This window comes from Bufo gargarizans, chromosome 4 (genome assembly GCF_014858855.1).
Source record: "Bufo gargarizans isolate SCDJY-AF-19 chromosome 4, ASM1485885v1, whole genome shotgun sequence".
NCBI classification, from domain to species: Eukaryota; Metazoa; Chordata; class Amphibia; order Anura; family Bufonidae; genus Bufo; species Bufo gargarizans.
This window is the reverse complement of record NC_058083.1, coordinates 505,121,361-505,146,971: the sequence shown is the minus strand read 5'-3', so window position 1 is coordinate 505,146,971 and position 25,611 is coordinate 505,121,361. Positions and strand designations below refer to the sequence as shown.

The 25,611-nt window shown below is 46.9% G+C and overlaps 1 protein-coding gene and 1 long non-coding RNA gene across 2 annotated transcripts in view; one reads left to right on the top strand and one right to left on the bottom strand.

Moving 5' to 3' along the window:
* Positions 1 to 23,765, bottom strand: part of VASH2 (vasohibin 2) — a 90,314-nt gene extending 66,549 nt beyond the window's left edge. The window contains exons 1-2 of the mRNA XM_044291487.1: positions 23,646 to 23,765; positions 4,101 to 4,579 (exon numbers count right to left, since the gene is read on the bottom strand). Coding sequence (XP_044147422.1) covers positions 4,101 to 4,444 — 344 coding nt within the window. The 5' untranslated portion in view covers positions 4,445 to 4,579; positions 23,646 to 23,765. The remainder of the gene's footprint in view (positions 1 to 4,100; positions 4,580 to 23,645) is intronic.
* The window catches only part of LOC122935668, a 30,860-nt gene continuing 22,358 nt past the window's right edge, over positions 17,110 to 25,611 (top strand). The window contains exon 1 of the long non-coding RNA XR_006388812.1: positions 17,110 to 17,167. This is a non-coding gene — a long non-coding RNA (uncharacterized LOC122935668). The remainder of the gene's footprint in view (positions 17,168 to 25,611) is intronic.

Below are 25,611 nucleotides of genomic sequence, written 5' to 3'. Positions count from 1 at the left end.
TAATCTTCAGTGAGCAGACGACGCTCTGCTGCTGGAATACACCCAGCATCTCTCAGCAGACAGGAAGACACGGCGGTATTACTCACTGCTTTCACAGGCGACACACTCCAGCATGAAAACAATCTGTGCAGCGCCTATTGTCAGTGATTTCACAGACGTGCGGTGTCAATACCAGGTATGCTCTCACTGTGCCCTGCTGTGTCATATTTTGGCTAGGAGAGGCTCAGGAACCCAAACAGGAGGGGCCGAACAGAAGAAAGAGTCAATCAAAGAGAGCAGACAGATAGATGGCGGCATATATATATATATATAGCCACAGAAGACTGTGTGTGTTCAGTTATAATGTGTCAGCAAAACTGGACGTAATACTGGAAAATGGTGTCCCGGTTTTCACTGTTTAGTTCAATAAAGGTCGCGTTTTGAAGGTCTTATAAAACCAAAAACTGACCCCCCCTTCCATAAAATTAAGACACTTCTTTGTACCTTGTATAAGAACTACTCTTCGTTGTAGTCAAGTTTTCCTTTTTACTTTATATTTTGTGGTTTCTGCAATGATCAAGCATTGACAGGAGCTGCTCTCCTCCCTCTCCCTTAGCAGGAAGTGCCAGCAAAAGGTCAATCAGTTCCATGTAACCAAACCCCTCCTCTTCTCAGTGCTAGTTATTAGCTCCCTCCGGTTTAGCAGTATGGCAGACACCTCTACAACTAAAAGGGACGTGGAATTTTAGTTTCATATTTATGTCTATTGTGTTTTACTAACCTGACCGAATTATTCTTACCCAACACCATAGCAGAAACGACCAATCACATTCCTCCGCCCTGGTGTCTACCGTTCTCCTGAATGTTGCTCTCTTCATGCTTCACAGCCCAGAAGACAAATTTAGCTGGTCGGTAAAAGTGGCGCAACCTCGCATTTATGAAACCCGCATTTTTAACCCTTTCTTGGAATTCTGTAGATTCTTGTCATGCACATCCAAATTGAACATCTAGTCTACCATCTTTATATTATATGTTTATTATCAGTTTTCACTGTCCAATGTAGAAGATATAATATACTGCCTGGAGACCATCAACAAGCTGCTGTTGATGGATCTCTTATCCTAATACTAATGGTTTCCCACCTTGAAAACGATGAGGGCAACTGATCAGTAACACACTTTAATAAACTATTTTTGGATGTTTACATATTAATGAGCATGAGGCATTCAGGTCATCAGCAGCTAACCTGCTTCCTGACAGTTTCCAGCTAGAAACAGACTTTTTTTTAATGAGTAGAGTTTACATTTGCTAACTATATAGTCAAGATGTTAGTCAGAGACTTTAACAAGGCAATGCAAATGGAATTCCGAGTTTTCTCACATTTGTATTGTTGATTTTACAGCAATGCTCCGAATTTTACACCCGGAAAGTAACATTTAAAGTGCTGCAGCTCTGCTACCAAGATCCCAGCAACCAGAAATTATACTACAAGGATAGAACAAGTCTTGGTGCTTATTTAGTTACCTCCGGGGTATCCCTTTAAGCAAACGTCTTAGAACTTGTACATTCTTATATTCATGAATTGAAGTTACCGCAGCTCTACGGCTCAGGGGGACTGTCAAGCACTGCCCCACACGGTCCATATTGTCTATAAGGCCTCGTCCACATTTCTGTGTCAGTGTATCATCCGTGAAGGACCCATGATGGGTCCGTGTGTCCGTTTTTACCCTCTGTGTGGCATCCGTAATCCAAGGACGTTACTCAGCTGAAAATTAATTTCAAGAGCATTTCCTATCTGTCTTCTGTGAAAAAACGGACGCACCACGGATGCCATTCATATTGTGTCCGTGATGTTCACGGACCCATAGACTTCAATGGGTGTGTTTGGTCCGCATCACGGATCAAAGTAGTGCACGTCTGTGATATTTTTTTTTTACTGACCCACGGTCAGTAAAAAAAATACTGATGTGTGAACAGACACATTTAAAGCATTGGGTACGTGTGCTGTCCGTGGAAAATGCAGACAGCACACGTCAGTGAAAAACGGAAGAGGTAACTGACCCCGGGTTCCACATGCAGATTACCGCTAATTGCCAGGCTGCACCTGAAACTATAGCAAGTACAAGTACTGTTTGGCAATTAGCGCTAATCCGCCACTGGATCCTGCAGTCAGGCAGCACCGCGGAGGGCGAAAGAGAATGGTAAACTCCTATCAGGTGCAGGAGAAAAGTCGCCCAAATAAAACTCAGGTTATATGGTTTGCCTGGGTATTCCCATCTAAGGGCTCATGCACACAAATGTATTTTCTCTGTGTCAGTTCCATTTTTTTTGCGGACCGTATGCGGAACCATTCACTTTAATAGATCTGCAAAAAAAATACGGAAGTTACCCCATGTGCATTCCGTTCCGCAAAAAAAATAGAACATGTCCTATTATCATCCGCATTACGGACAAGGATAGGACTGTTCTATTAGGGAGCAGATGTTCTGTTCCGCAAAATATGGAATGCACAAGGACATCATCCGTACTGTTTTCGGATTCGTGTTTTGCGGACCGCAAAATACATACAGTAGTGTGCATGAGCCCTAAGAACGTTATGGAATGTTGCTAGGAAATTTATGACGGGAAAATTATGGTGGGTGTCTACACTCTATCCCATAAATCTCTGCACAGCGAGTGATCCATCACATCACAGTGCTGGGGAGATCAGTGACGGAGCTACAGGATATAAAAAGCGTTGCAACCCCTTTATTCTGAGGATAGGGTGGGGGATCCAGCAGTCAGACCTCACCGATGAGGAAATTATGGCAAATCGGAGCTACAAGCCATGACAAGAGAAAAAAAAAATAAACTTTAAATAGTTGCCAACTGTCCCAAGTTCACCAGGACTGATTTTCAGAGACAGTTACGGGCAAATTCAGGCTGTATTGGGCTGGAAATAGAAGTGGTTGACATAAACCCCACCCATAAGTGGGCATTCCCAGGTGGGGTCACGGCATTCCTGGGGGTGGGGCTTAGATGCCCTAATTTTACCAATTAAAAATTGGTTAGTATGTCTTTAATAAATCATAATAAAGTGACATTCAGTAAATCTATGTGAAGTGTGCACGTCGCTATGTTGATGGGTTCAATGGAGCTGTAAAAAGCTAAGTCAGGGCCCCTTCAGAGACTGCTGAGGTCATGATTAGATCTCTAAGAAAAAGTTTACTGTCCTGTCATAAAACAACCAGATGTACGCTTTTTCTCCCTTTTTTTGATCATGGCTGTCATCTGAACTTGGCCTAATAAACATCAATAGGCCAATTTACTAAAGTAGTCGTGCCTAGATCCTGTCGTAAAACATGCTAAAAGTCGTCGCATTTCTGGTGCATAACGAGACATCAAGCTTTAGACCTATTTATGAAGCCAACGTGGGATTTATGAAACTGCCTGAAAGAAACACTGGCTTACTTACCCATAGCGACCAATCACAGCGCAACTTAGAACTCATATTATGTTCCTGGAAAGTGATGGTTGGAATGCTGCGCTGTGATTGGTCGCTATGGGTAATAAAGCCAGTTTATCCTTAAAGGGGTTGTGTCACTTCAGCAAATGGCATTTATCATGTAGAGAAAGTTAATACAAGGCACTTACTAATGTATTGTGATTACCCATATTGCTGGCTGGATTTATTTTTCCATCATATTATACACTGCTCGTTTCTATGGTTACGACCACCCTGCAATCCAGCAGCGGTGGTCAAGCTTGCACACTACAGGAAAAAGTGTTGGCCTCTCTGGTGGCTGAGACTGCGGAGCACAAATAGGATGGTGCTTTTTTTCTATAGTGTTCAAGCACGACCACTGCTGCTGGATTGCTGGGTGGTCGTAACCATGGTAACGAGCAGTGTATAATGTCATGGGAGGCAATATGGAAAATCACAATACATTAGTAAGTGGTGTGTTATTAACTTAAATGTCTCATACATGCTGGTTCTTAGCTCCGGGACCCCGCTCCTACCTCAGGAATCGGGCCCCTGCAGATATATAGGCAGATTTGGGATAAGTGTGTTTCTTGCAGAAAGAAACGTCGGCCATATTAGCGCATCTGACACATCTACTCATGACAGTCACACATCGCGCCTCACCTTGGGAAGCAGAGTTGCGTTTCGTATTCTGTCCACCATATCCTTCCCCTCCGGATGGACTTTGGCTACGTGCGCCCACATTCTTTCCCAGGTCTGACTGTCAATGGGGAATCCGCTCTTATTGACGTAGAAGAGCGCCCCCACCTCTTTGTCCTCTTCTTCCGAGTAGCCACCCGAGCTATTCCCGGAGGCGCTGGCCGGAGCTGGCGTAAGAGACGAAGCCAAGGGGCGGTCGTGCAGGCTTCGAGAACGGGAGGGCTTGCTAGTCTTTGTCCCAACGTTCTGGCGGTGGCAATGCTTACTGTGAGCGCGGTGGAAGGTGGAACTAGAGCCCGTCATGGTGAGAGAAAGTCACAGACACCTAGGGTCGGAAGGATTAAAATGTCCCGGGGGCGCAATGTTCATTTCTAAGTTCTGTAATTCATCCACAACACATGAAGAAGGCACGAAAGACAACGGGCACATTCAGGAGGCCTACAAGACAGCAAAAACACAATGAAAAGCTAAACCAAAAATGGTACATGGTAACAGTGCAGATTAAATTATATAAATATATATAAAAATTTATATAAAATATATCAAATATATAATATAAATGAAAAAAAAATTGTAAAAAAAAAAAAATTAATCCCCCACTGTCTGATTAAAAGCTTGCAAACATAATTTTCTGGTTATCATTGTATTTTCTTCTTTTTTTTTTTCTCGCTTTATTGAACAATGGAATTAAAACAAGTTAGGGTACTTTCACACTAGTGTTATCCTTTTCCGGCGCAGAGTTCGGTCCTAGGGGCTCAAATCCGGAAAAGAACTGATCAGTTTTATCCTAATGTATTCTGAATGGAGAGTCCGTACCTCAGGATGCATCAGGATGTCTTCAGTTCAGTCTTTTTGACTGATCAGGACGGAGATAATACCGCAGCATGCTACGGTTTTATCTCCGGCCCAAAAAACTGAAGACTTGCCTGAATGCCGGATCTGGCATTTTTTCCATAGGAATGTATTAGTGCCGGATCCGACATTCAAAATATGCAGACCGGAAAGACGGATCCGGCATTTCAATGCATTTTTAAGACTGATCAGGATCCTGATCAGTTTTCGGCTACTTTCACACTTGCGGCAGAAGGATCCAGCAAGCAGTTCTGTCGCCGGAACTGCCTGCCGGATCCGGCAAAATGTATGCAAACTGATGGCATTTGTAAGACTGATCAGGATCCTGATCAGTCTTAAAAATGCCTGATCAGTCAGAAAAATGCATTGAAATGCCGGATCCGTCTTTCCAGATGAACGGATCCGGCATTTCAAGCACTAATACAATCCTATAGTAAAAAAAATACATTCAGGCAAGTCTGGCCGGAGATAAAACCGTAGCGTGCTGCAGTTTTATCTTTTGCCTGATCAGTCAAAATGACTGAACTGAAGACATCCTGATGCATCCTTAACGGATTACTCTCCATTCAGAATGCATGGGGATATGCCTGATCAGTTATTTTCCGGCATTAAGGGCTCTTTCACACCTGCGTTCTTTTCTTCCGGCATAGAGTTCCGTCGTCGGGGCTCTATGCCGGAAGAATCCTGATCAGTTTTATCCTAATGCATTCTGAATAGAGTGAAATCCGTTCAGGATGCATCAGGATGTCTTCTGTTCCGGAACGGAACGTTTTTTGGCCGGAGAAAATACCGCAGCATGCTGCGCTTTTTGCTCCGGCCAAAAATCCTGAAGACTTGCCGCAAGGCCGGATCCGGAATGAATGCCCATTGAAAGGCATTGATCCGGATCCGGCCTTAAGCTAAACGTCGTTTCGGCGCATTGCCGGATCCGACGTTTAGCTTTTTCTCAATGGTTACCATGGCTGCCGGGACACTAAAGTCCTGGCAGCCATGGTAAAGTGTAGCGGGAGAGCAGCATACTTACCGTCCGTGCGGCTCCCGTGGCGCTCCAGAGTGACGTCAGGGCGCCCCAAGCGCATGGATCACGTGATCGCTCCTACTATGGCAACCAGGACTTTAATAGCGTCCTGGCTGCCATAGTAACACTGAAAGCATTTTGAAGACTGATCCGTCTTCAAATGCTTTCAGTACACTTGCGTTTTTCCGGATCCGGCGTGCAATTCCGGCAAGTGGAGTACACGCCGGATCCGGACAACGCAAGTGTGAAAGAGGCCTAAGCCCTTTTGACGGAACTCAGTGCCGGAAAAGAAAAACGCTAGTGTTAAAGTACCCTTACAAATGCCATCAGTTGGCATACGTTTTGCCGGCAGGCAGTTCCGGCGACGGAACTGCTTGCCGGATGACTCTGCCGCAAGTGTGAAAGTAGCCTTACAAAATGGTGTAAATTGGTGTACATGGATTACTTTACTTGAAGTGTTTATGCTGTATTCGTACATTCCTTGACATAGTATTTATTGTACATGATCACATTTTACAGAACTATAGACACATAAGACATGGATGGAAGGGCACATACACAAGGGAGGTAATGACGAAGTTACAGAGGTGGTTTTTATTGATACGTCTTATTTAAGCTGAAGATAATGCATTATTCATGTATCGTGCGGAATATTGTGTAAGCGGAGATGAACACCACCGTCCCCATACCTTGCCGAACTTAGACTCACATCGCCTATGCTTGTATACGATGTATTCATATGAAATTATGACATTTACCAAGGTTTTCCACTGGTTAAGTGACGGACTTCTCTCTCCAATCCATCTCAAGGCAATGGCTTTCCTTGCCAAGAATAGGGATTCGCTGAGTAATATTCTGATCTGATGGGAGTATACTGTATCATTGTCTTTTTAACGTCCGATTGCAGAAAATAAAGCAAACCACGAAGAAAAGAATTTCAAGGCAATGACTGTAACCAAACCAGACAGAAGACTACAGATTTCCAAAAATAAGACCATTGTTACTGAACTAGAAAGACTGCTATAATTTTTGAGTTCTAACGTACCATCAATTACTTGCTGCAGAGAAGTGAATTCCAAAACTAATACCGCCATCTATACTGTGCACAAATAAAACCACTATATACAGTGTCCACAAATAATACCACCATATACCGTGCGCACAAATAATATCTATCTATACTGTGCATAAATAATACCACCATTTATACTGTGCACAAATACCACCAACATCTACAGTTAGGTCCATATATATTTGGAAACTGACACAAATTTTGTTTTTATTACCTGTTTACTAAAACATAATCAGGTTATAGTTATATAATGGACATAAAGTCCAGACTTTTAGCTTTCCTTTGCGGGTATCCACATTAAAACTGGATGAAGGGTTTAGGAATTTCGGCTCCTTTACATCCTTTACTGTTTTTAAAGGGGCCAAAAGTAATTGGCTGTTTCATGGGCAGGTGTGGGCAATTCCTTCATTATTTCATTCTCAATTAAGCACATAAAAGGCCTGGAGTTGATTTGAGGTGTGGTGCTTGCATTGTGAAGATTTTGCTGAGAAGTAAACATGCGGTCAATGAGCTCTCCATGCAGGTGAAACAAGCCATCCTTCATCTGCGAAAACAGAAAAAACCCATCCGAGAAATTGCTACACTATTAGGAGTGGTACATCCTGAGAAAGAAAGCACTGGTGACCTCAACAATGCAAAAAGACCTGGACGCCCACGGAAGACAACAGTGGTGGATGATCGCAGAATAATTACCATGGTGAAGAGAAACCCCTTTACAACAGCCAACTAAGTGACCAACGCTCTCCAGGATATAGGCGTATCAATATCCAAATCTACCATAAAGAGAAGACTACATGAAAGTAAATACAGAGGGTTCACTGCACGGTGCAAGACACTCATCAGCCTCAAGAATAAGAAGGCTAGATTGGACTTTGCTAAAAAACAGCACACTTCTGGAAGAACATTCTTTGGACAGATGAAACCAAGATCAACCTCTACCAGAATGATGGAAAGAAAAAAGTATGGCGAAGGCCTGGTACAGCTCATGATCAGAAGCATAGCACCAACTGTAAAACACGGCGGAGGCAGTGTGATGGTTCGGGCATGCATGGCTGCCAGTGGCCCCGGGGCCCTAGTGTTTACTGATGATGTGACACCGGACAGAAGCAGACAGATGAATTCTGGGGTTTTCAGAGACATACTGTGTGCTCAAATCCAGCCAAACTGATTGGTTGGAGTTTCATAATACAGATGGACAATGACCCAAAACAAAGACAAAGCGACCCAGGAGTTTATTAAAGCAAAGAAGTGGAATATTCTTGAATGGCCGAGTCAGTCGCCGGGTCTGAACCCAATAGAGCGTTTCACTTGTTAAAGACTAAACTTCAGACAGAAAGGCCACAAACAGCAACTGAAAACTGCGGCAGTAAATGCCTGGCAGAGCATTAACCCCTTAGTGACCAGCCTGTTTTGGGCCTTACTGACCAAGCGTTTTTCTTCCTTTTTTCAACGTCGTGTTCTAAGGGCTATAACTTTTTTATTTTTCCGTCTATGTAGCTTTATGAGGGCTTGTTTTTTTGCGGGACAAGTTGTAGTTTTTAATGGCGCCATTTTGGGGTACACATAACTTTCCATTTTTTCGATGGCAACTAAGAATAAATTAGCAATTCTGTCCTTTTTCTTTTTTTCTTACGGTGTTAACCGTAGGGGATAATTTGTGTGACATTTATGTAGTCCGGGTCGTTACAGACGCGGCAACACCAAACATGTGGGGTTTTTTTTGCAATTTTTTTCATTAAAAGAATATTTTCAATGGAAAAAAATGCGTACTTTTTTAATGGAATTTTTTTATTTAATAAATGTTTTTTTTTTCTTTTTTACCACTTAATAGTCCCACAAGGGGACTATAACAGACAGTATTTTGATTGCTTTTAAAATGCAATGCACTATCCCTATAATGCATTGCATTTTAAGAGCAATGCTATTCTAACATTGACCAGCAGGCTGGAAATTACTAAAGGCTGGTCTGGGGCCTTCATCAGACCCATGCCAGCCTTCACACACATCGGCACCCCCGCGATCGCATTTGCGGGGTGCCGATGGAAGACAGAGGGAGTCCGCCGCTCTCTCTGTCAGCACTTTACATGCGACGGGCACCATTGCCCTCAGCATGTAAAGTGTTAAACAGCCCGGATCGGCACTCCTGCCGGTCCGGGCTGTTAGAGCAGGGCCACGGCTCTCATGTGAGAGCCGGGTCCCCACTCCCCGCTGCACTGGGGACCCGTGCATCGCTTAGATTGGGCCGCCGTGAAAAAGCGGCGGCCCAGCCTAAGGCCCCTTAGTGACCGCTGTAAAAAGGCGTATGGGTGGTCACTAAGGGGTTAAAAAAGGGGAAACACAACGTCTGGTGATGTCCATGAGTTTAAGACTTCAGGCAGTCATTGGCAACAAAGGGGTTTCAACCAAGTATTAGAAATTAACATTTTATTTACAATTATTTAATTTGTCCAATTACTTTTGAGCCCCTGAAATGAAGGAATTAAGTAAAAAAAAAATGCTTTAGTTCCTGACATTTTTATGCAATAATTTTGTTCAACCCACTGAATTAAAGCTAAAAGTCTGAACTTCAACTGCATCTGAACTGTTGTGTTCAAAATCCATTGTGGTAATGTACAGAACCAAAAGAAAAATGTTGTCTCTGTCCAAATATATATATATATACCCCACCGTCTACAGTGTGCACAAATACCCCCCCCCCCACCGTCTACAGTGTGCACAAATACCCCCACCGTCTACAGTGTGCACAAATACCCCCCCCACCGTCTGCACTGTGCACAAATACCCCCCCCCCACCGTCTGCACTGTGCACAAATACCCCCCCACCGTCTGCACTGTGCACAAATACCCCCCCCCCCACCGTCTGCACTGTGCACAAATACCCCCCCCCCCCCACCGTCTCAACTGTGCACAAATACCCCCCCCACCGTCTGCACTGTGCACAAATACCCCCCCACCGTCTGCACTGTGCACAAATACCCCCCCACCGTCTGCACTGTGCACAAATACCCCCCCCCACCGTCTGCACTGTGCACAAATACCCCCACCGTCTGCACTGTGCACAAATACCCCCACCGTCTGCACTGTGCACAAATACCCCCCCCCACCCCCACCGTCTGCACTGTGCACAAATACCCCCCCCCCACCGTCTGCACTGTGCACAAATACCCCCCCCCCACCGTCTGCACTGTGCACAAATACCCCCCCCCACCCCCACCGTCTGCACTGTGCACAAATACCCCCCCCCCACCGTCTGCACTGTGCACAAATACCCCCCCCCCACCGTCTGCACTGTGCACAAATACCCCCCCCCCACCGTCTGCACTGTGCACAAATACCCCCACCGTCTGCACTGTGCACAAATACCCCCACCGTCTGCACTGTGCACAAATACCCCCACCGTCTGCACTGTGCACAAATACCCCCACCGTCTGCACTGTGCACAAATACCCCCACCGTCTGCACTGTGCACAAATACCCCCACCGTCTGCACTGTGCACAAATACCCCCACCGTCTGCACTGTGCACAAATACCCCCACCGTCTGCACTGTGCACAAATACCCCCACCGTCTTCACTGTGCACAAATACCCCCACCGTCTGCACTGTGCACAAATACCCCCACCGTCTGCACTGTGCACAAATACCCCCACCGTCTATTCTGCGCGCAGACGACATCTACCATAGGAAATCACATAGAATAATAGCCTTATAATTAGACCAAATGGCCGCTGACATTTTCCATCTTCAGTCCAGGATTTCCAGCAGGAGGCCTTATCATTTCCACGCTCTTGTCACGCCCCATTTCTGTTTTAACCTTAGAAGATGGCTGCTGAACACTGTATCCCACAGCAGCAACGCGTTTCAGGCTTCTTGCCCTCGTGAAAGTCGGTCTTAATTTGCTTCAATAAATCTGCTCCAGCCTTGGTGCACAGACTGTGGTGACTGCCACTCTGAACGAGACACACGGCTGACGGAAGACCACCGCCGTCGTATATCACTCGTGTCCTCGTGGTTGTAGATATAGGAGGCTCTGTTCACATCATGCTGGGGAAGTCATCATTGGGAAGCTGCAAGAACCGGTCACTCGGCCAGCAGTATCAGAGCCAAAGGGCAGCTATTTGAGGACAAGTCAGGAGAATGGAGGTCCCCTTTAAACAGCATTTCCCTAATGTAACATTGTTATTGGAATGGCTTTTTATTGCTATGGCGGTGACGCTATCATACCATTCCCCAAGGCTCACCCCTAAAGATGCAGACTACACCATGTTATGGAGGGAAGCCGCAGGGAATCTGAATTCCTCACGCAGCGGCGTCTATAATTATAGGAAGCTCCCGCAGCGAAAGCAAACAATTCCCATAATGACAAGACATTAGGCAATTCATTAAGTTACCACGTGTGCCTTCCAGTTCAGAGGACAACCACGGGAGGTATATGGCAGTATACAGAATATGCAGATAGTTAGGGACCCCCTGTGAAGCGGACACCAGCGACTTCACAATAACTGCATCAAAGAAGAAGAGGACCACTTTAAAGGGGCTGTCGGATTTACACAAGCCTAATGCATATCTTAGGGCACAGGAATGTAATATAAGGGGAGTCGTCCGCTTAGGTGCCCCCTATTCAATTTATCGGAGGGAGTCGAACATACTCCTCCTCAAGACTACCGTGTGTTCCAGGGGGTGGAGATATGGCCACTGGGGAGGGATCCCAGTGGTCGGACTCCCACCATTATACTCTTACTGGAATACTCCAGGGACTGGGAATAGAGATATTTTCATGCTATAAGCTCAATTAGACAGGTCCCAAAAGAGTCAATAGTGGGAAATACCCCAGGACACCCACCCAAACAAAGAATAGGTCATCTAGCTGAATAGTGAGCACAGCTCTGGAGTATAATACAGGATGTTACTCAGGATCAGTAATGTATGCACACAGTGACTCTTCCAGCAGAATAGCGAGTGCAGCTCTGGAGTAGAATACATGATGTAACTCAGGATCAGTACAGGATAAGTAATGTAATGTATGTACACAGTGACTCCAGCAGAATAGTGAGTGCAGCTCTGGAGTATAATACAGGATAAGTAATGTATGTACACAATGACTGCACCAGCAGAATAGTGAGTACAGCTCTGGAGTATAATACAGGATGTAGCTCAGGAGCAGTACAGGATAAGTAAAGTAATGTATGTACACAGTGATTCCACCAGCAGAATAGTGAGTGCAGCTCTGGGGTATAATACAGGATGTAACTCAGGATCAGTAAAGGATAAGTAATGTATGTACACAGTGAGTGCAGCTCTGGAGTATAATACAGGATGTAGCTCAGGAGCAGTACAGGATAAGGCCTCTTTCACACTTGCGTTGTCCGGATCCGGCGTGTACTCCACTTGCCGGAATTACACGCTGGATCCAGAAAAACGCAAGTGAACTGAAAGCATTTGAAGACGGATCAGTCTTCAAAATGCTTTCAGTGTTACTATGGCACCCAGGACGCTATTAAAGTCCTGGTTGCCATAGTAGGAGCAGGGAGCCGGGGAGCAGTATACTTACAGTCCGTGCGGCTCCCGGGGCGCTCCAGAGTGACGTCAGAGCGCCCCATGCGATCACGTGATCCATGCGCCTGGGGCGCCCTGACGTCACTCTGGAGCGCCCCGGGAGCCGCACAGACGGTAAGTATGCTGCTCCCCCGCTCCCCACTACACTTTACCATGGCTGCCAGGACTTTAGCGTCCCGGCAGCCATGGTAACCATTCAGAAAAAGCTAAACGTCGGATCCGGCAATGCGCCGAAACGACGTTTAGCTTAAGGCCGGATCCGGATCAATGCCTTACAATGGGCATTAATTCCGGATCCGGCCTTGCGGCAAGTCTTCAGGATTTTTGGCCGGAGCAAAAAGCACAGCATGCTGCGGTATTTTCTCCGGCCAAAAAACGTTCCGGTCCTGAACTGAAGACATCCTGATGCATCCTGAACGGATTTCACTCCTTTCAGAATGCACTAGGATAAAACTGATCAGGATTCTTCCGGCATAGAGCCCCGACAACGGAACTCTATGCCGGAAGAAAAGAACGCAGGTGTGAAAGAGCCCTTACGCTGGGTTCACACCTGAGCGTTTTACAGCGCGTTCCTACGCGCTGTAAAACGCACAACAGGCAAGAACCAATGATTCCCTATGGGAAGGGTTCACACCTGGGCGTTTTACAGCGCGTATGATCGCGCTGTAAAACGCCCGACGCTCAAACAAGTACAGGAGCTTTTTTTGGCGCGTTTGACGCGCGTTTGGGCCATAGACTCTTTGGACAACACTGCTGTCAATCACCCAAACGCGCGTCAAACGCGCGTTCACTATAAAAAAAAACGCGCATAAAACGCGCGACAAAAACGCGCATAGAAACGCGCATTTGAGAAACGCCTAGGTGTGAACCCAGCGTAAGTAAAGTAATGTATGTACACAGGGACTCCACCAGCAGAATAGTGAGTGCAGCTCTGGAGTATAATACAGGATGTAGCTCAGGAGCAGTACAGGATAAGTAATGTATGTACACAGGGACTCCACCAGCAGAATAGTGAGTGCAGCTCTGGAGTATAATACAGGATGTAGCTCAGGAGCAGTACAGGATAAGTAATGTATGTACACAGTGACTACACCAGCAGAATAGTGAGTGCAGCTCTGGAGTATAATGCAGGATGTAACTCAGGATCAGTACAGGATAAGTAATGTATGTACACAGTGACTGCACCAGCAGAATAACAGGTAAGTAAAAGGCGACAGCAGCATCTCCGGTATCTTCTTTATTGATGGTACTTCAGTGATTGTGTACAAACAACCTAATGCAACGTTTCGGCTACACTGTAGCCTTTATGAAGCATAATAACAAATGCATGTACCCAACCTCATATAGTGCAAATATTCCACGGATTCAGTGGCGTAACTACCGGGGAAGCAGCTGCTTCGGGGCCCGGGCTGCCAAGGGGGCCCGGCGCCCCAGCAGCGTGTGTGACAGTTTATTTTCAAGTTAGTTAAATATCGTGTTCAGGGCCCCTTCACAGCAGCCGCTAGTGTGATCTAATTTTACTGTCTGCTAAAGTCTCCTGGTCTGGGATTCGAACCCACAACCTCCAATCTATCAGTGAATCAGTGGCAAAGCATTTACCCTCACAGCCATAAAGGCTGCATTACAACTGACTGTAAAAAAAAAAAATACATCTATACACATGACAGCTGCCCAAACACACCTAGCACTGCTATATCTGAATATGACAGCTGTCCCTGCACACTCAGCTCTGCTATATCTCTATATATGACAGCTGCCCCAGCAAACCCAGTTCTACTACATCTATACACATGACAGCTGCCGAAACACAGCCAGCTCTGCTACATCATTACACATGACAGCTGCCCCAACACACCAGCACTGCTATATATCTATATGACAGCTGTCCCAGCACACTCAGCTCTGCTATATCTCTATATATGACAGCTGCCCCAGCAAACCCAGCTCTACTACATCTATACACATGACAGATGCCTAAACACACCCAGCTCTGCTACATCTATACACATGACAGCTGCACCAGCACACTCAGCTCTGCTATATCTCTATATATGACAGCTGCCCCAGCAAACCCAGCTCTACTACATCTATACATGACAGATGCCCAAACACACCCAGCTCTGCTACATCTATACACATGACAGCTGCACCAGCACACTCAGCTCTACTATATCTCTATATATGACAACTGCCCCAGCAAACCCAGCTCTACTACATCTATACACATGACAGCTGCCGAAACACAGCCAGCTCTGCTACATCTATACACATGACAGCTGCCCCAGCACACTCAGCTCTGCTATATCTCTATATATCTATCTACTGTATAGCAATACTTAGAGATATATAGATGTAGCAGGGCTGGTTGTGCTGGAGCAGCTATCATATATAGAGATATAGCAGGGCTGAGTGTGCTGGGGCAGCTGTCATATAGAGATATAGCAGTGCTGGGTGTGTTTGGGCAGCTGTCATGTGTATAGATGTAGCAGAGCTGGGTTTGCTGGGGCAGCTGTCATATATAGAGATATAGCAGGGCTGAGTGTGCTGGGACAGCTGTCATATAGAGATATAGCAGTGCTGGGTGTGTTTGGGCAGCTGTCATATGCATAGATGTAGCAGAGCTGGGTTTGCTGGGGCAGCTATCATATATAGAGATATAGCAGAGCTGAGTGTGCTGGAACAGATGTCATATAGAGATATATCTGAGATACTGCTATATCTGTATATGACAGCTGTCTCAGCACATTCAGCTCTGCTACATCTCTATATATGAGCAGCTGCCATGTGTATAGATGTACACTTAGCCAGCTAAAACAGTAGAAGTCTCATATTTTTTCAGTCAGCTTCAAGGCAGCTCATATGGTCTAGTGGATAGCTGCTCTGCCTCTGAAGCAGAAGGTCGTGGGTTCGAATCCCAGCAGATGCTTTTTCTGAAATACAAGCACTGACTCCATATAAGGACATACAGGGCGGGACAGAATACAAGGCGGGACACAGGAAGAGGCTGCATCGCATCGCATCGCTGACATGGAGGTAAGTAGAAGTTTTTATTATTTTTTCTTTAATACCCGACTGTTACTGCCAAGGGGGAGCGGAAGGCACCTGATACTGGCACATGGGGGGAGGGGGGTTGGCACCTGATACTGGCACCTGGGGGGGGGGAGTGGGGTTGGCACCTGATACTGGCATGGGGGGGAGGGAGAGAGGCACCTGATACTGGCATGGGGGGGGGGGGAGGGAGAGAGGCACCTGATACTGGCATGGGGGGGGGGAGAGAGGCACCTGATACTGGCATGGGGGGGGGGGGGGGAGAGGCACCTGATACTGGCACCTGGGGGGGGGGGGGAGTGGGGTTGGCACCTGATACTGGCATGGGGGGGGGGAGGGAGAGAGGCACCTGATACTGGATTTGGGGGGGGGGGGGGGGAGAGAGGCACCTGATACTGGCATTGGGGGGGGGGGAGGGGGGAGGGAGAGAGGCACTTGATACTGGCACTTTTTTTGTGGTGGTGGTGGGGAAGATGGCACTATGATACTGGGACATAGGGGGGGGGGGGGAGGCACCTGATACTGGCACCTGGAGGGGAGAGGGGGGGTTGGCACTTGATACTGGCACATGGGGGGGGAGGCACCTGATACTGGCACATGGGGAGGGGGGAGGGAGAGAGGCACTTGATATTGGCACTTTTTAGTGGGGGGGGGGAGATGGCACTATGATACTGGGACATGGGGGGGGGGGAGAGGCACTTGATACTGGCATGTGGGGGGGGGGGGTTGGCACTATGATACTGGCACATGGGGGGGAGAGGCACTTAATACTGGCACTTTTTTGCGGGGGAGATGGCACTATGATACTGGCACATGGGGGGGAAGAGAGAGGCACTTGATACTGGCACATGGGGGGTGGGAAGGAGAGAGGCACTTGATACTGGCACATGGGGGGAGATGGCACTATGATACTGGGAAGTGTGGGGGGGGAGGCACTTGATACTGGCACATGATGGGGGGCACTTACTGGCACATTATTGGGGGGCATTATGGGGGACACTAGGCCGGCAGCCTATCAGAGGCCGGACACTGAGGGGCATCTACTGGGGCACTATATATGGGGCATTTTATACTGGTACATTTTGGGGGGCACTAGCAGGAAGGGGGAGAGGAGCACTATGGGGGAATTTACTGGGGGCACTATATAGGGGTATTTTATACTGGCACATTATGGGGGCACTATGGGGACATTAGCTCAACTGGGGGCATTACAAGGGGGTATTTTTTGCACTGTCACATTATAAGGAGAATTATTACTACTGGGGGGGGGGGGCATTATGGTGGGTTTTATTACTGCCCCATGGTATGACCCCCTAGTAGCAGCACCAGCCTCTCCCTGCTCTGCTATCCCTCTGCCCCTTCTCCAAATCCTTATTATGAAATCTTTCTCATTAGGATAAAACACAACATCAGCTCCGCCGAGCCCCCGGCCAAAGTGTGGAAGTGGCGTCCGAGACCCCCAAGGGCCAAGCCAAGTAACTGTAAGTGTTCATGTGGAGTATGTTTATGTTATGCTGCTACACTGTGCCCCACAATATACAGTATACCTCTACACTGTGCCCCACAATATACAGTATACCTCTACACTGTGCCACACAATATACAGTATACCTCTACACTGTGCCCCACAATATACAGTATACCTCTACACTGTGCCCCACAATATACAGTATACCTCTATACTGTGCCCCACAATGTACAGTATACCTCTATACTGTGCCCCACAATGTACAGTATACCTCTATACTGTGCCCCACAATGTACAGTATACCTCTATACTGTGCCCCACAATGTACAGTATACCTCTATACTGTGCCCCACAATATACATTATACCTCTACACTGTGCCTCACAATATACAGTATACTGCTACACTGTGCCCCACAATATACAGTATACTTCTACACTGTGCCTCACAATATACAGTATACCTCTACACTGTGCCACACAATATACAGTATACCTCTACACTGTGCCACACAATATACAGTATACCTCTACACTGTGCCCCACGATATACAGTATACCGCTACACTGTGCCTCACAATATACAGTATACCTCTACACTGTGCCCCACAATATACAGTATACCTCTACACTGTGCCCCACAATATACAGTATACCGCTACACTGTGCCACACAATATACAGTATACCTCTACACTGTGCCTCACAATATACCGCTACACTGTGCCACACAATATACAGTATACTGCTACACTGTGCCTCACAATATACCTCAACACTGTGCCACACAATATACAGTATACCGCTACACTGTGCCTCACAATATACAGTATACCTCTACACTGTGCCCCACAATATACAGTATACCGCTACACTGTGCCACACAATATACAGTATACCTCTATACTGTGCCACACAATATACAGTATACCTCTACACTGTGCCCCACAATATACAGTATACCGCTACACTGTGCCCCACAATATACAGTATACCTCTATACTGTGCCACACAATATACAGTATACCTCTACACTGTGCCCCACAATATACAGTATACCGCTACACTGTGCCACACAATATACAGTATACCGCTACACTGTGCCAAAGGAGTGGGGTTTACACAGGAGGAGGGAGGTGCGAAGCGCGCTGAGGGGGGGCCCTTACAAATATTTGCTGTGGGGCCCAGTCACTTCTAGTTACGCCCCTGCACGGATTTATATCAAAAACCGACGGATAAGAATAATGTACTGAGGTATGACAGTAACCACCCTCGATGTATGTTGGACTCGCTGCCATGGAGCCGACTGCTGCCAGCGAGGAGAATAGGATCAGATGATGAAAACCTTCATGACCGAGTGGAGGAGATGGGTAATACATTTTCCGAGAGGTGATACTCATGTAAATTGTTACAAAAGACGAGTAATAGGATCTTGGTGGCTGCACAGTTCTCCAGTTAACGGGGGGCACAGAGAATCCCTTTTGTGTCCACGTTTGGCAGTCACGGTGGTGACATTGCCAACATCCTAAGGGTTGAATGGCACGTTTTACACAGGGGTCTTCCTAATATAAGGGAGTTTAATAATCCTCCACTGATGGCATATAAGAAAAATACCAATCTACGTGATAGACTGGTCAAAACGGACATAGGGAGCACACGGGGCGACAGACTTATCTGGCACCGAGAAAGATGGGCAATTTTCCCAGTTTGAGATGTTGCAATTGTGGTAACCTAATAAAAGGAGATACTTTTGTCCATCCACATAGTGGCAAAATATATAATATCATATTTTGTGGAGTGTGGCCATTGTGTCATCCAGCTGAGATCCAGTGATGGATTCGGTGGGTGAATTGAGAAGATAAAGACCAAATCCTTAGGAAGAAGGAACCTAAATGGATTTATCCTTGAAGTCACTGCAACCACATGGACTCAATACCGAGTTCAATATAAGTGCCATCCGGCAAGCAGTTCTGTCGCCGGAACCGCCTGCCGGTTCCTGCCAAACGTATGCCAACTGATGGCATTTGTAAGGGCTTGTTCACGCGACCGTATGGTTTTGCGGTCCGTTTTTCACGTATCCGTTGTTCTGTTTTTTGGATCCATTGAGTTTCCGTTCTTTCACAAAAACAGGAACTTGTAATCATTGCAAACGTGCAAAATGGGCTGGGCATAGCATTTCTACAGCGTGGATCCACAAAAAACGGATGACATACAGACATGTGTTCCGTATGCATTCCGTTTTTTTTTTATACGGACCCATTGACTTGAATAGAGCCACTGAATGTGATTTGCGGACAATAATAGGACCCGACTCAAAATGTTGCGGAACGGAAATACGGAAACGGAATGCATGCGGAGTACATTCCGGTTTATTTTGCGAACCTATTGAAATTAATGGTTCCGTATACGAAAAAACGTTAATTTGCAAGAGGCCGAAAACTGATCAGGATCCTGATCAGTTAGAAAAATGCATTGAAATGCTGGATCCGTCTTTCCGGTGTCATCCGGAAAAACGGATCTCGCGTTTATTTTTTACCTTTTTTTTTTCGCAGACCGGAAAGACGGATCCGAAATTCCTGTGGAAAAAAATGCCGGATCCGGCATTCCGGCAAGTCTTCTGTTTTTTGGGCTGGATGCCTCTGTTTGCACTGAGTAATTCCCAGCACGCTGTATAGGATTTGGGGGAAATCCATATCTAATTCATGATATGGAGATTTTTCTCCTGTGAAAGCGTTGGTATCTATGGCAACAGGATGTTTTCCTGTTGCATAGGTCAGCTTGACAAGGCGGAGTTGAATTATCATGTGACCTCGGATGTTTCGCGTCATCCGTACTTTAACCAATCATTGAGAACATGGGCCTGCGCAGTGAATGTCGGGGGACGCGATTATGGAGTCCAGGTTGTCGATGTGTCATCGCATCCCATCGCAATTATTACCCCTCTCTTCACGACAACACGGGTATTTTCAATGATATATAATAGGATGTACATTGTATATTGGTTCGTTTAAACCAGTGCGTGTTGTGTAATGGGTTGGTAACCTCATAAGTGAGAGGGGGAATATTTGCACTATATGAGGTCGGGTACATGCATTTGTTATTCTGCTTGATAAAGACTACAACGTACCCGAAACGTTTGTACACAATCGCTGAAGTACCTTAAATAAAGAAGATACCGGAGATGCTGCCGTCGCCTTTTACTTACCCGTTCATCTGTTGACTGCGGAGGATCTGCGGTTGTGGCGTGGCAGCATTCTGGTGTGGTCGCTGAGACCTCTGTGTGCTGCTCCTACACTCTTTTTTTTACGTCCACTAGCAGAATAGTGAGTGCAGCTCTGGAGTAGGGTTGTTGTGGGTATTGAAATTTCGATACGCAATCTATACTTTTGTCCCGGTATCGATACGATACCGGAATTTTCATTTTTTCGATACTGGGCTGTGCTGCTGCGCAGTGTAGAATCACAGAACATGAGTGCGCTGCTGTCGGCGCGCTCATGTTCTCTCAGCAGCACAGGGGAGAAGGAAGCTGTCCTCCCTCCCCCCTGTGCCGCGCTGCCAATAAAGAGAGGGGCGGGAGCACTGCGCCACCAATGACAGGAGGACCTTTCACGGGTCCAGACTTTGTGAAGTAGCAGGCTACATAGAACGGCGCCCAGGGATCTCCCTGCACTTACTATTATATCTAGGCACCACTCCGTTCGCCCACTGTGCCCCCATTACCGTCTCCTGCTCCGTATGCTAATTACTATCGGAGCAATGGGCAGGAGACATCAGCTTTATGTAGCCTGCTAACTTAACAAAGTCTGGACCCATGAAAGGTCCTCTAACCTTTAATACAGGAGGCAGGTGCCGGCAGCAGAATCGCATAGCCGACACCCTGCCTCTGACAGGGAGCTGAGATCAGCGGCAGTTAACCCCTCAGGTGCGGCACCTGAGGGGTTAACTGCCGCTGATCTGCTGCAGACACCCGCCTCCTGTATTAAAGGTTAATTATCATTGGTGGCGCAGTGTGCCCGTCCCCCTCAGTATTAAAATCATTGGTGGCATTGGCCACAGGGTCCCCTTCTCATTGGAGGTGCAGTGGCAGCTTCTGATCGGAGACCCAGCAGTGTAATCACGGGGCTCCGATCGGTTACCATGGCAGCCAGGACACTACTGAAGCCCTCCATAGTAAGCTCCCTGCTGCTGTGTGTACTATGCACAGGGCAGCAGGTAGAGAGTGAGGTCCTATTCACCCTAATTAATAGATCTATCAGGGTGAATAGGACAAGGGGTGAAAATCGTTATTAAATAAAAAGTTTAAAAGAACCCCCCACCAAAATATTAAGTATAAGTCATCCCCTTTCCAAATTTTACATATAAAATATATAAACAATAAATAAATAAATAAATAAACATATCACATGTCGCCACGCCCGAAAAGTCCAAACTATTAAAATATTTTAAAAAATCTATGGTGTGAACGCCGGAACAGGAAAAAAATTATTTGCGCGATTCGCCATTTTAAAAAATGCAGAATGCACATAGCGTTTTTGTGGCGTTTTATTATTTTAACGTAGTATCGAGTATCACAATACTTTTTTATGGTATCAAAATCGAATAAACATTTAGGTATCGCAACAACCCTAACTCTGGAGTATAATACAGGATGTAACTCAGGATCAGTACAGGATAATTAATGTGATGTATGTACACAGTGACTCCAGAGCTGCACTCACTATTCTGCTGGTGGAGTATAATACAGGATGTAACTGAGGATCAGTACAGGATAAGTAATGTAATGTACACAGTGACTGCACCAGCAGAATAGGGAGTGCAGCTCTGGAGTGTAATACAGGCTGTAACTCAGGATCAGTACAGGATAAGTAATGTAATGTATGTACACAGTGACTGCACCAGCAGAATAGTGAGTACAGCTCTGGAGTATAATACAGGATGTAACTCAGGATCAGTACAGGATAAGTAATGTAATGTATGTACACAGTGACTCCACCAGCAGAATAGTGAGTGCAGCTCTGGAGTATAATACAGGATGTAACTCGGAACCCCTAATTGTTATATCCATTAACAGCAAACGTAAAACATTTCAGGAAGAAAAATAGGTTTATTACGTCAGTCTGGACTAACAGCTCGGTGACCTCCGGCTGCGTACATGATCTTCTCCTGAAGCTGCTCCTAATGGCTTTAGTCTATAGATCTATAGGCACAGCCATATACATTACTATCAGCATGGGGTCTATGTGTAGTGGTGGTCACTGGCTGATGGGCTCCACATGTCACAGCCATACAACGCGTTTCAGCCTGAGAAACCTGACCCCCTTACCCGCTGTAACCCAACTCTGCTACTATTCAGGGATTTCATTATGGCCGGATACAGCATCACAGCTGCAATGGATTAACCCTCGCTGCCAGCTGAAAATACCGCTATACTGCAATCCTTCATGGCTGAACACACAGGGCGGCATCTAATAACGGAGATACACGCCGACTGCTCCATATACATGGATACTGTCATATTAAAGGGGGCCCAGAATCGTCAATTATCCCACTATAAAGAAAATATAACAAGATATATACAAAGGTGTGAGTCAAAAGTCAGAAACCAGCCAAATCTCTGAAAGGCTGCCCACCCACTGGCGGGAACCACTACCACTACCATCATCTTCTTGGCAATACCATAGTCTCACATAATCATGCCAGGGGGCGTCCAAAGCAAGACGATCACTGCGCCCACGTACAAGTGAAGGGACCACATAGCAAAGACTAAACCGGGGTGCACCTTTAAGCACTGGTTAATACCGCCATACCCCCCACCCAACTGAAACAGGTACCTTTGGTGCCCCCTCTATTTTGCAGGATACTTGGGTCCATTCCGTTATATTGTAGGACTGGAAGCCGCGAACCTGGGTCCCCTTTCTCCGGGGGGCCCCATAGCAATTCGCAACGTTCTGCCCATCATTCACAGTACAAAGATGCCCAGCACGGTAGTACCAGTATGGTACAGCGGGCATACCGGCCTCATACTAGACAGCAGCTACGGTCAGCGACTTGTAGTGTATGCTGCAAACCGGTGAAGGCGCGCGAAGCCCCCAGGAGACATGTCGGATGCTACACCCACCTAGCAGGCTGCCAAGCCCCAGCACATGGCACCGAGACCTGTCAGAAAATAACACTGGCACTGACAGTCCGTTGCTTGGTAATGCACTGGGCAATACCTTTGGCACTGCCCGGAGATTTCTATAACTTGCAGCATTGATTTTGGTCTCTGTGCCGCCCTATTGTGCATGCAGCACACAGAGCCACCGACATGAATGGGGATTAGGCAGCAGGGATGGGCTGCATTCAAGCTATGGAAATATGGAAAATTCCTTTAAGGGCCATCTCCATGGTACAGCAGCAGGGCAGGAGAACGGGACTGCGGCATCCCTGGCTCCAATCCGCGTCCTCTCAGTGTATCCCCCCAGGGAGTGCGGTTCTGCTGCGGTTTGCTTACCTGTAGTCAATGCCTGTGGCTCCGGTCCCCCGGGGAGCAGCGGCCGCCGAGCCCCATCCTCCTGCAGCCTCCACTACAGCTCGTTACATTGTATCACTGTCACCCAGCAGCGGAGACCTGCTACTGCTCAGCCATTGGTCAGTGCAACAAAGAGGGGCGGGGCCAGAACAGACATGATGAGCAGAGTGTAGACTGAGGCGGGGCGGGGCTCTGTGGACGTGTCACGTGATTACGGGGATCTCCTACTTTAGAGAAGTATAGCAGATCCGCAGGAGATCCCCAATCAAGCAATCGGCCACTTAAAGGACATCTGTCAGCAGTTTTGTACCTATGACACTGGCTGACCTGTTACACGTGCGCTTGGCAGCCGAAGCATCTGTGTTGGTCCCATCTTCATATGTGCCCGCATTGCTGAGAAACTAGGAGCAACGGGGGCGTTACCATTACACTTAGAGGCTCTGCTCTCTTTGCAACTGTCACGCCCTCTTTGCTTTGATAGACAGGGCTAGGCTGGATCAAGCCTGGCCCTGTCAATCAAAGTAGAGAGGGCCCGACAGTTGCAGAGAGAGCAGAGCCTCTAGGTGTAATGGTAACGCCCCCGTTGCTCCTAGAAGCTAATTTGCATCTATTAAAACATAATTTTTCTCAGCAATGCGGGCACATATGAACATGGGACCAACACAGATGCCTTCAGCTGCCAAGCGCACGTGTAACAGGTCAGCTGGTGTCATAGGTACATGGGGATTTAGGGTGTGATGTCGTGCCCCAGTATCGCAGTGTAGCCGGGCTGCCGTAGGAATAATTGCAGTTTCGCTGCAACAGAAAACGTACGAGTTGCTCCGCAACCCCATTCATTCCTATTGCAGCCCTGCTACACTGCGATACTTGTTTGCGTGACACATGTCATGCCCCAAATCGCTGTGTAGTGATAATATTTAAAGGGGTTTTCCACGTATTGTCATATGACAGAGCCAAGTGACCGCATCCTCACACATAGCTCCATCCGCCGGTACATCCGCGGGACTGGTTACATGTAGCTATAGGTTCAGAGCGGAGGACAGTGACTGTCAGGACGCCCCCCAAACCCTCTGAATGAAGGGGCTGCTGCCGCGCCAGAGACATTTATAAGATGGGAATATCGCTTTACATTAAAAAGTACATTTATAAATGACCGGAAATTAGTAACATTCACCGAAAATATTACAGTACAGCATGACTGCCCCCTGTAGGTAGAAAGCAGCCAATACAAGCATCAATACTGCAGAAAAAACAGGGCTTCTCAAGACGCCGATGGAGAGTCTATTAATTGTAAAAAAAGATGGGGCACAGAGCCGCCCCTGAAGAGTGCGATACTTCTTCACTAATTTCTTATAGTAGGAATGTGGGTCCTCTGATGTTACTACTGGAAATGGGGCAGAGTCTCATAGGATTACTGGTCTTTACCTTCCGCCCATGCACAATACTGAGACTCTCCGATCCGTCACACAGCTCCTTGAAGGGAATATCCATTTTCAAACACCCTATAATAGAAGGAAGGAGGGGGAGGGGTATTATCAGGGCAAGGGCCCCAGATGCCGACACCACTAGGATATAGCATCAGCAGTACTCCAACCTCTGGATCTCCTGATGACTGGGACAATAAAGGGACCTCCTGCACAATGGTCCCAGCCGCAGGATACACAGGGACCTGCAGCCCAGAGGAGTCCTAGCAATCATGGCGGTCCTGGCAGCTGGCCCCCACTAAATTCTCATGCACACGACCGTATGTATTTTGTGGTCTGCAAATTGCAGATCCGCAAAATATGTATAACGTCCCTGTTGCATCTGCATTTTTTGCAGACCCATTGACTTCAATGGGTCCTTGGTCCACATTTTGTGGACAAGTATTTTTTGGTGGAACGGACGTTCGGATGCGGATAGCGCTCGGCTCCTCCGTGTGATTTCTGTATCTGTATGTCCATTCTGC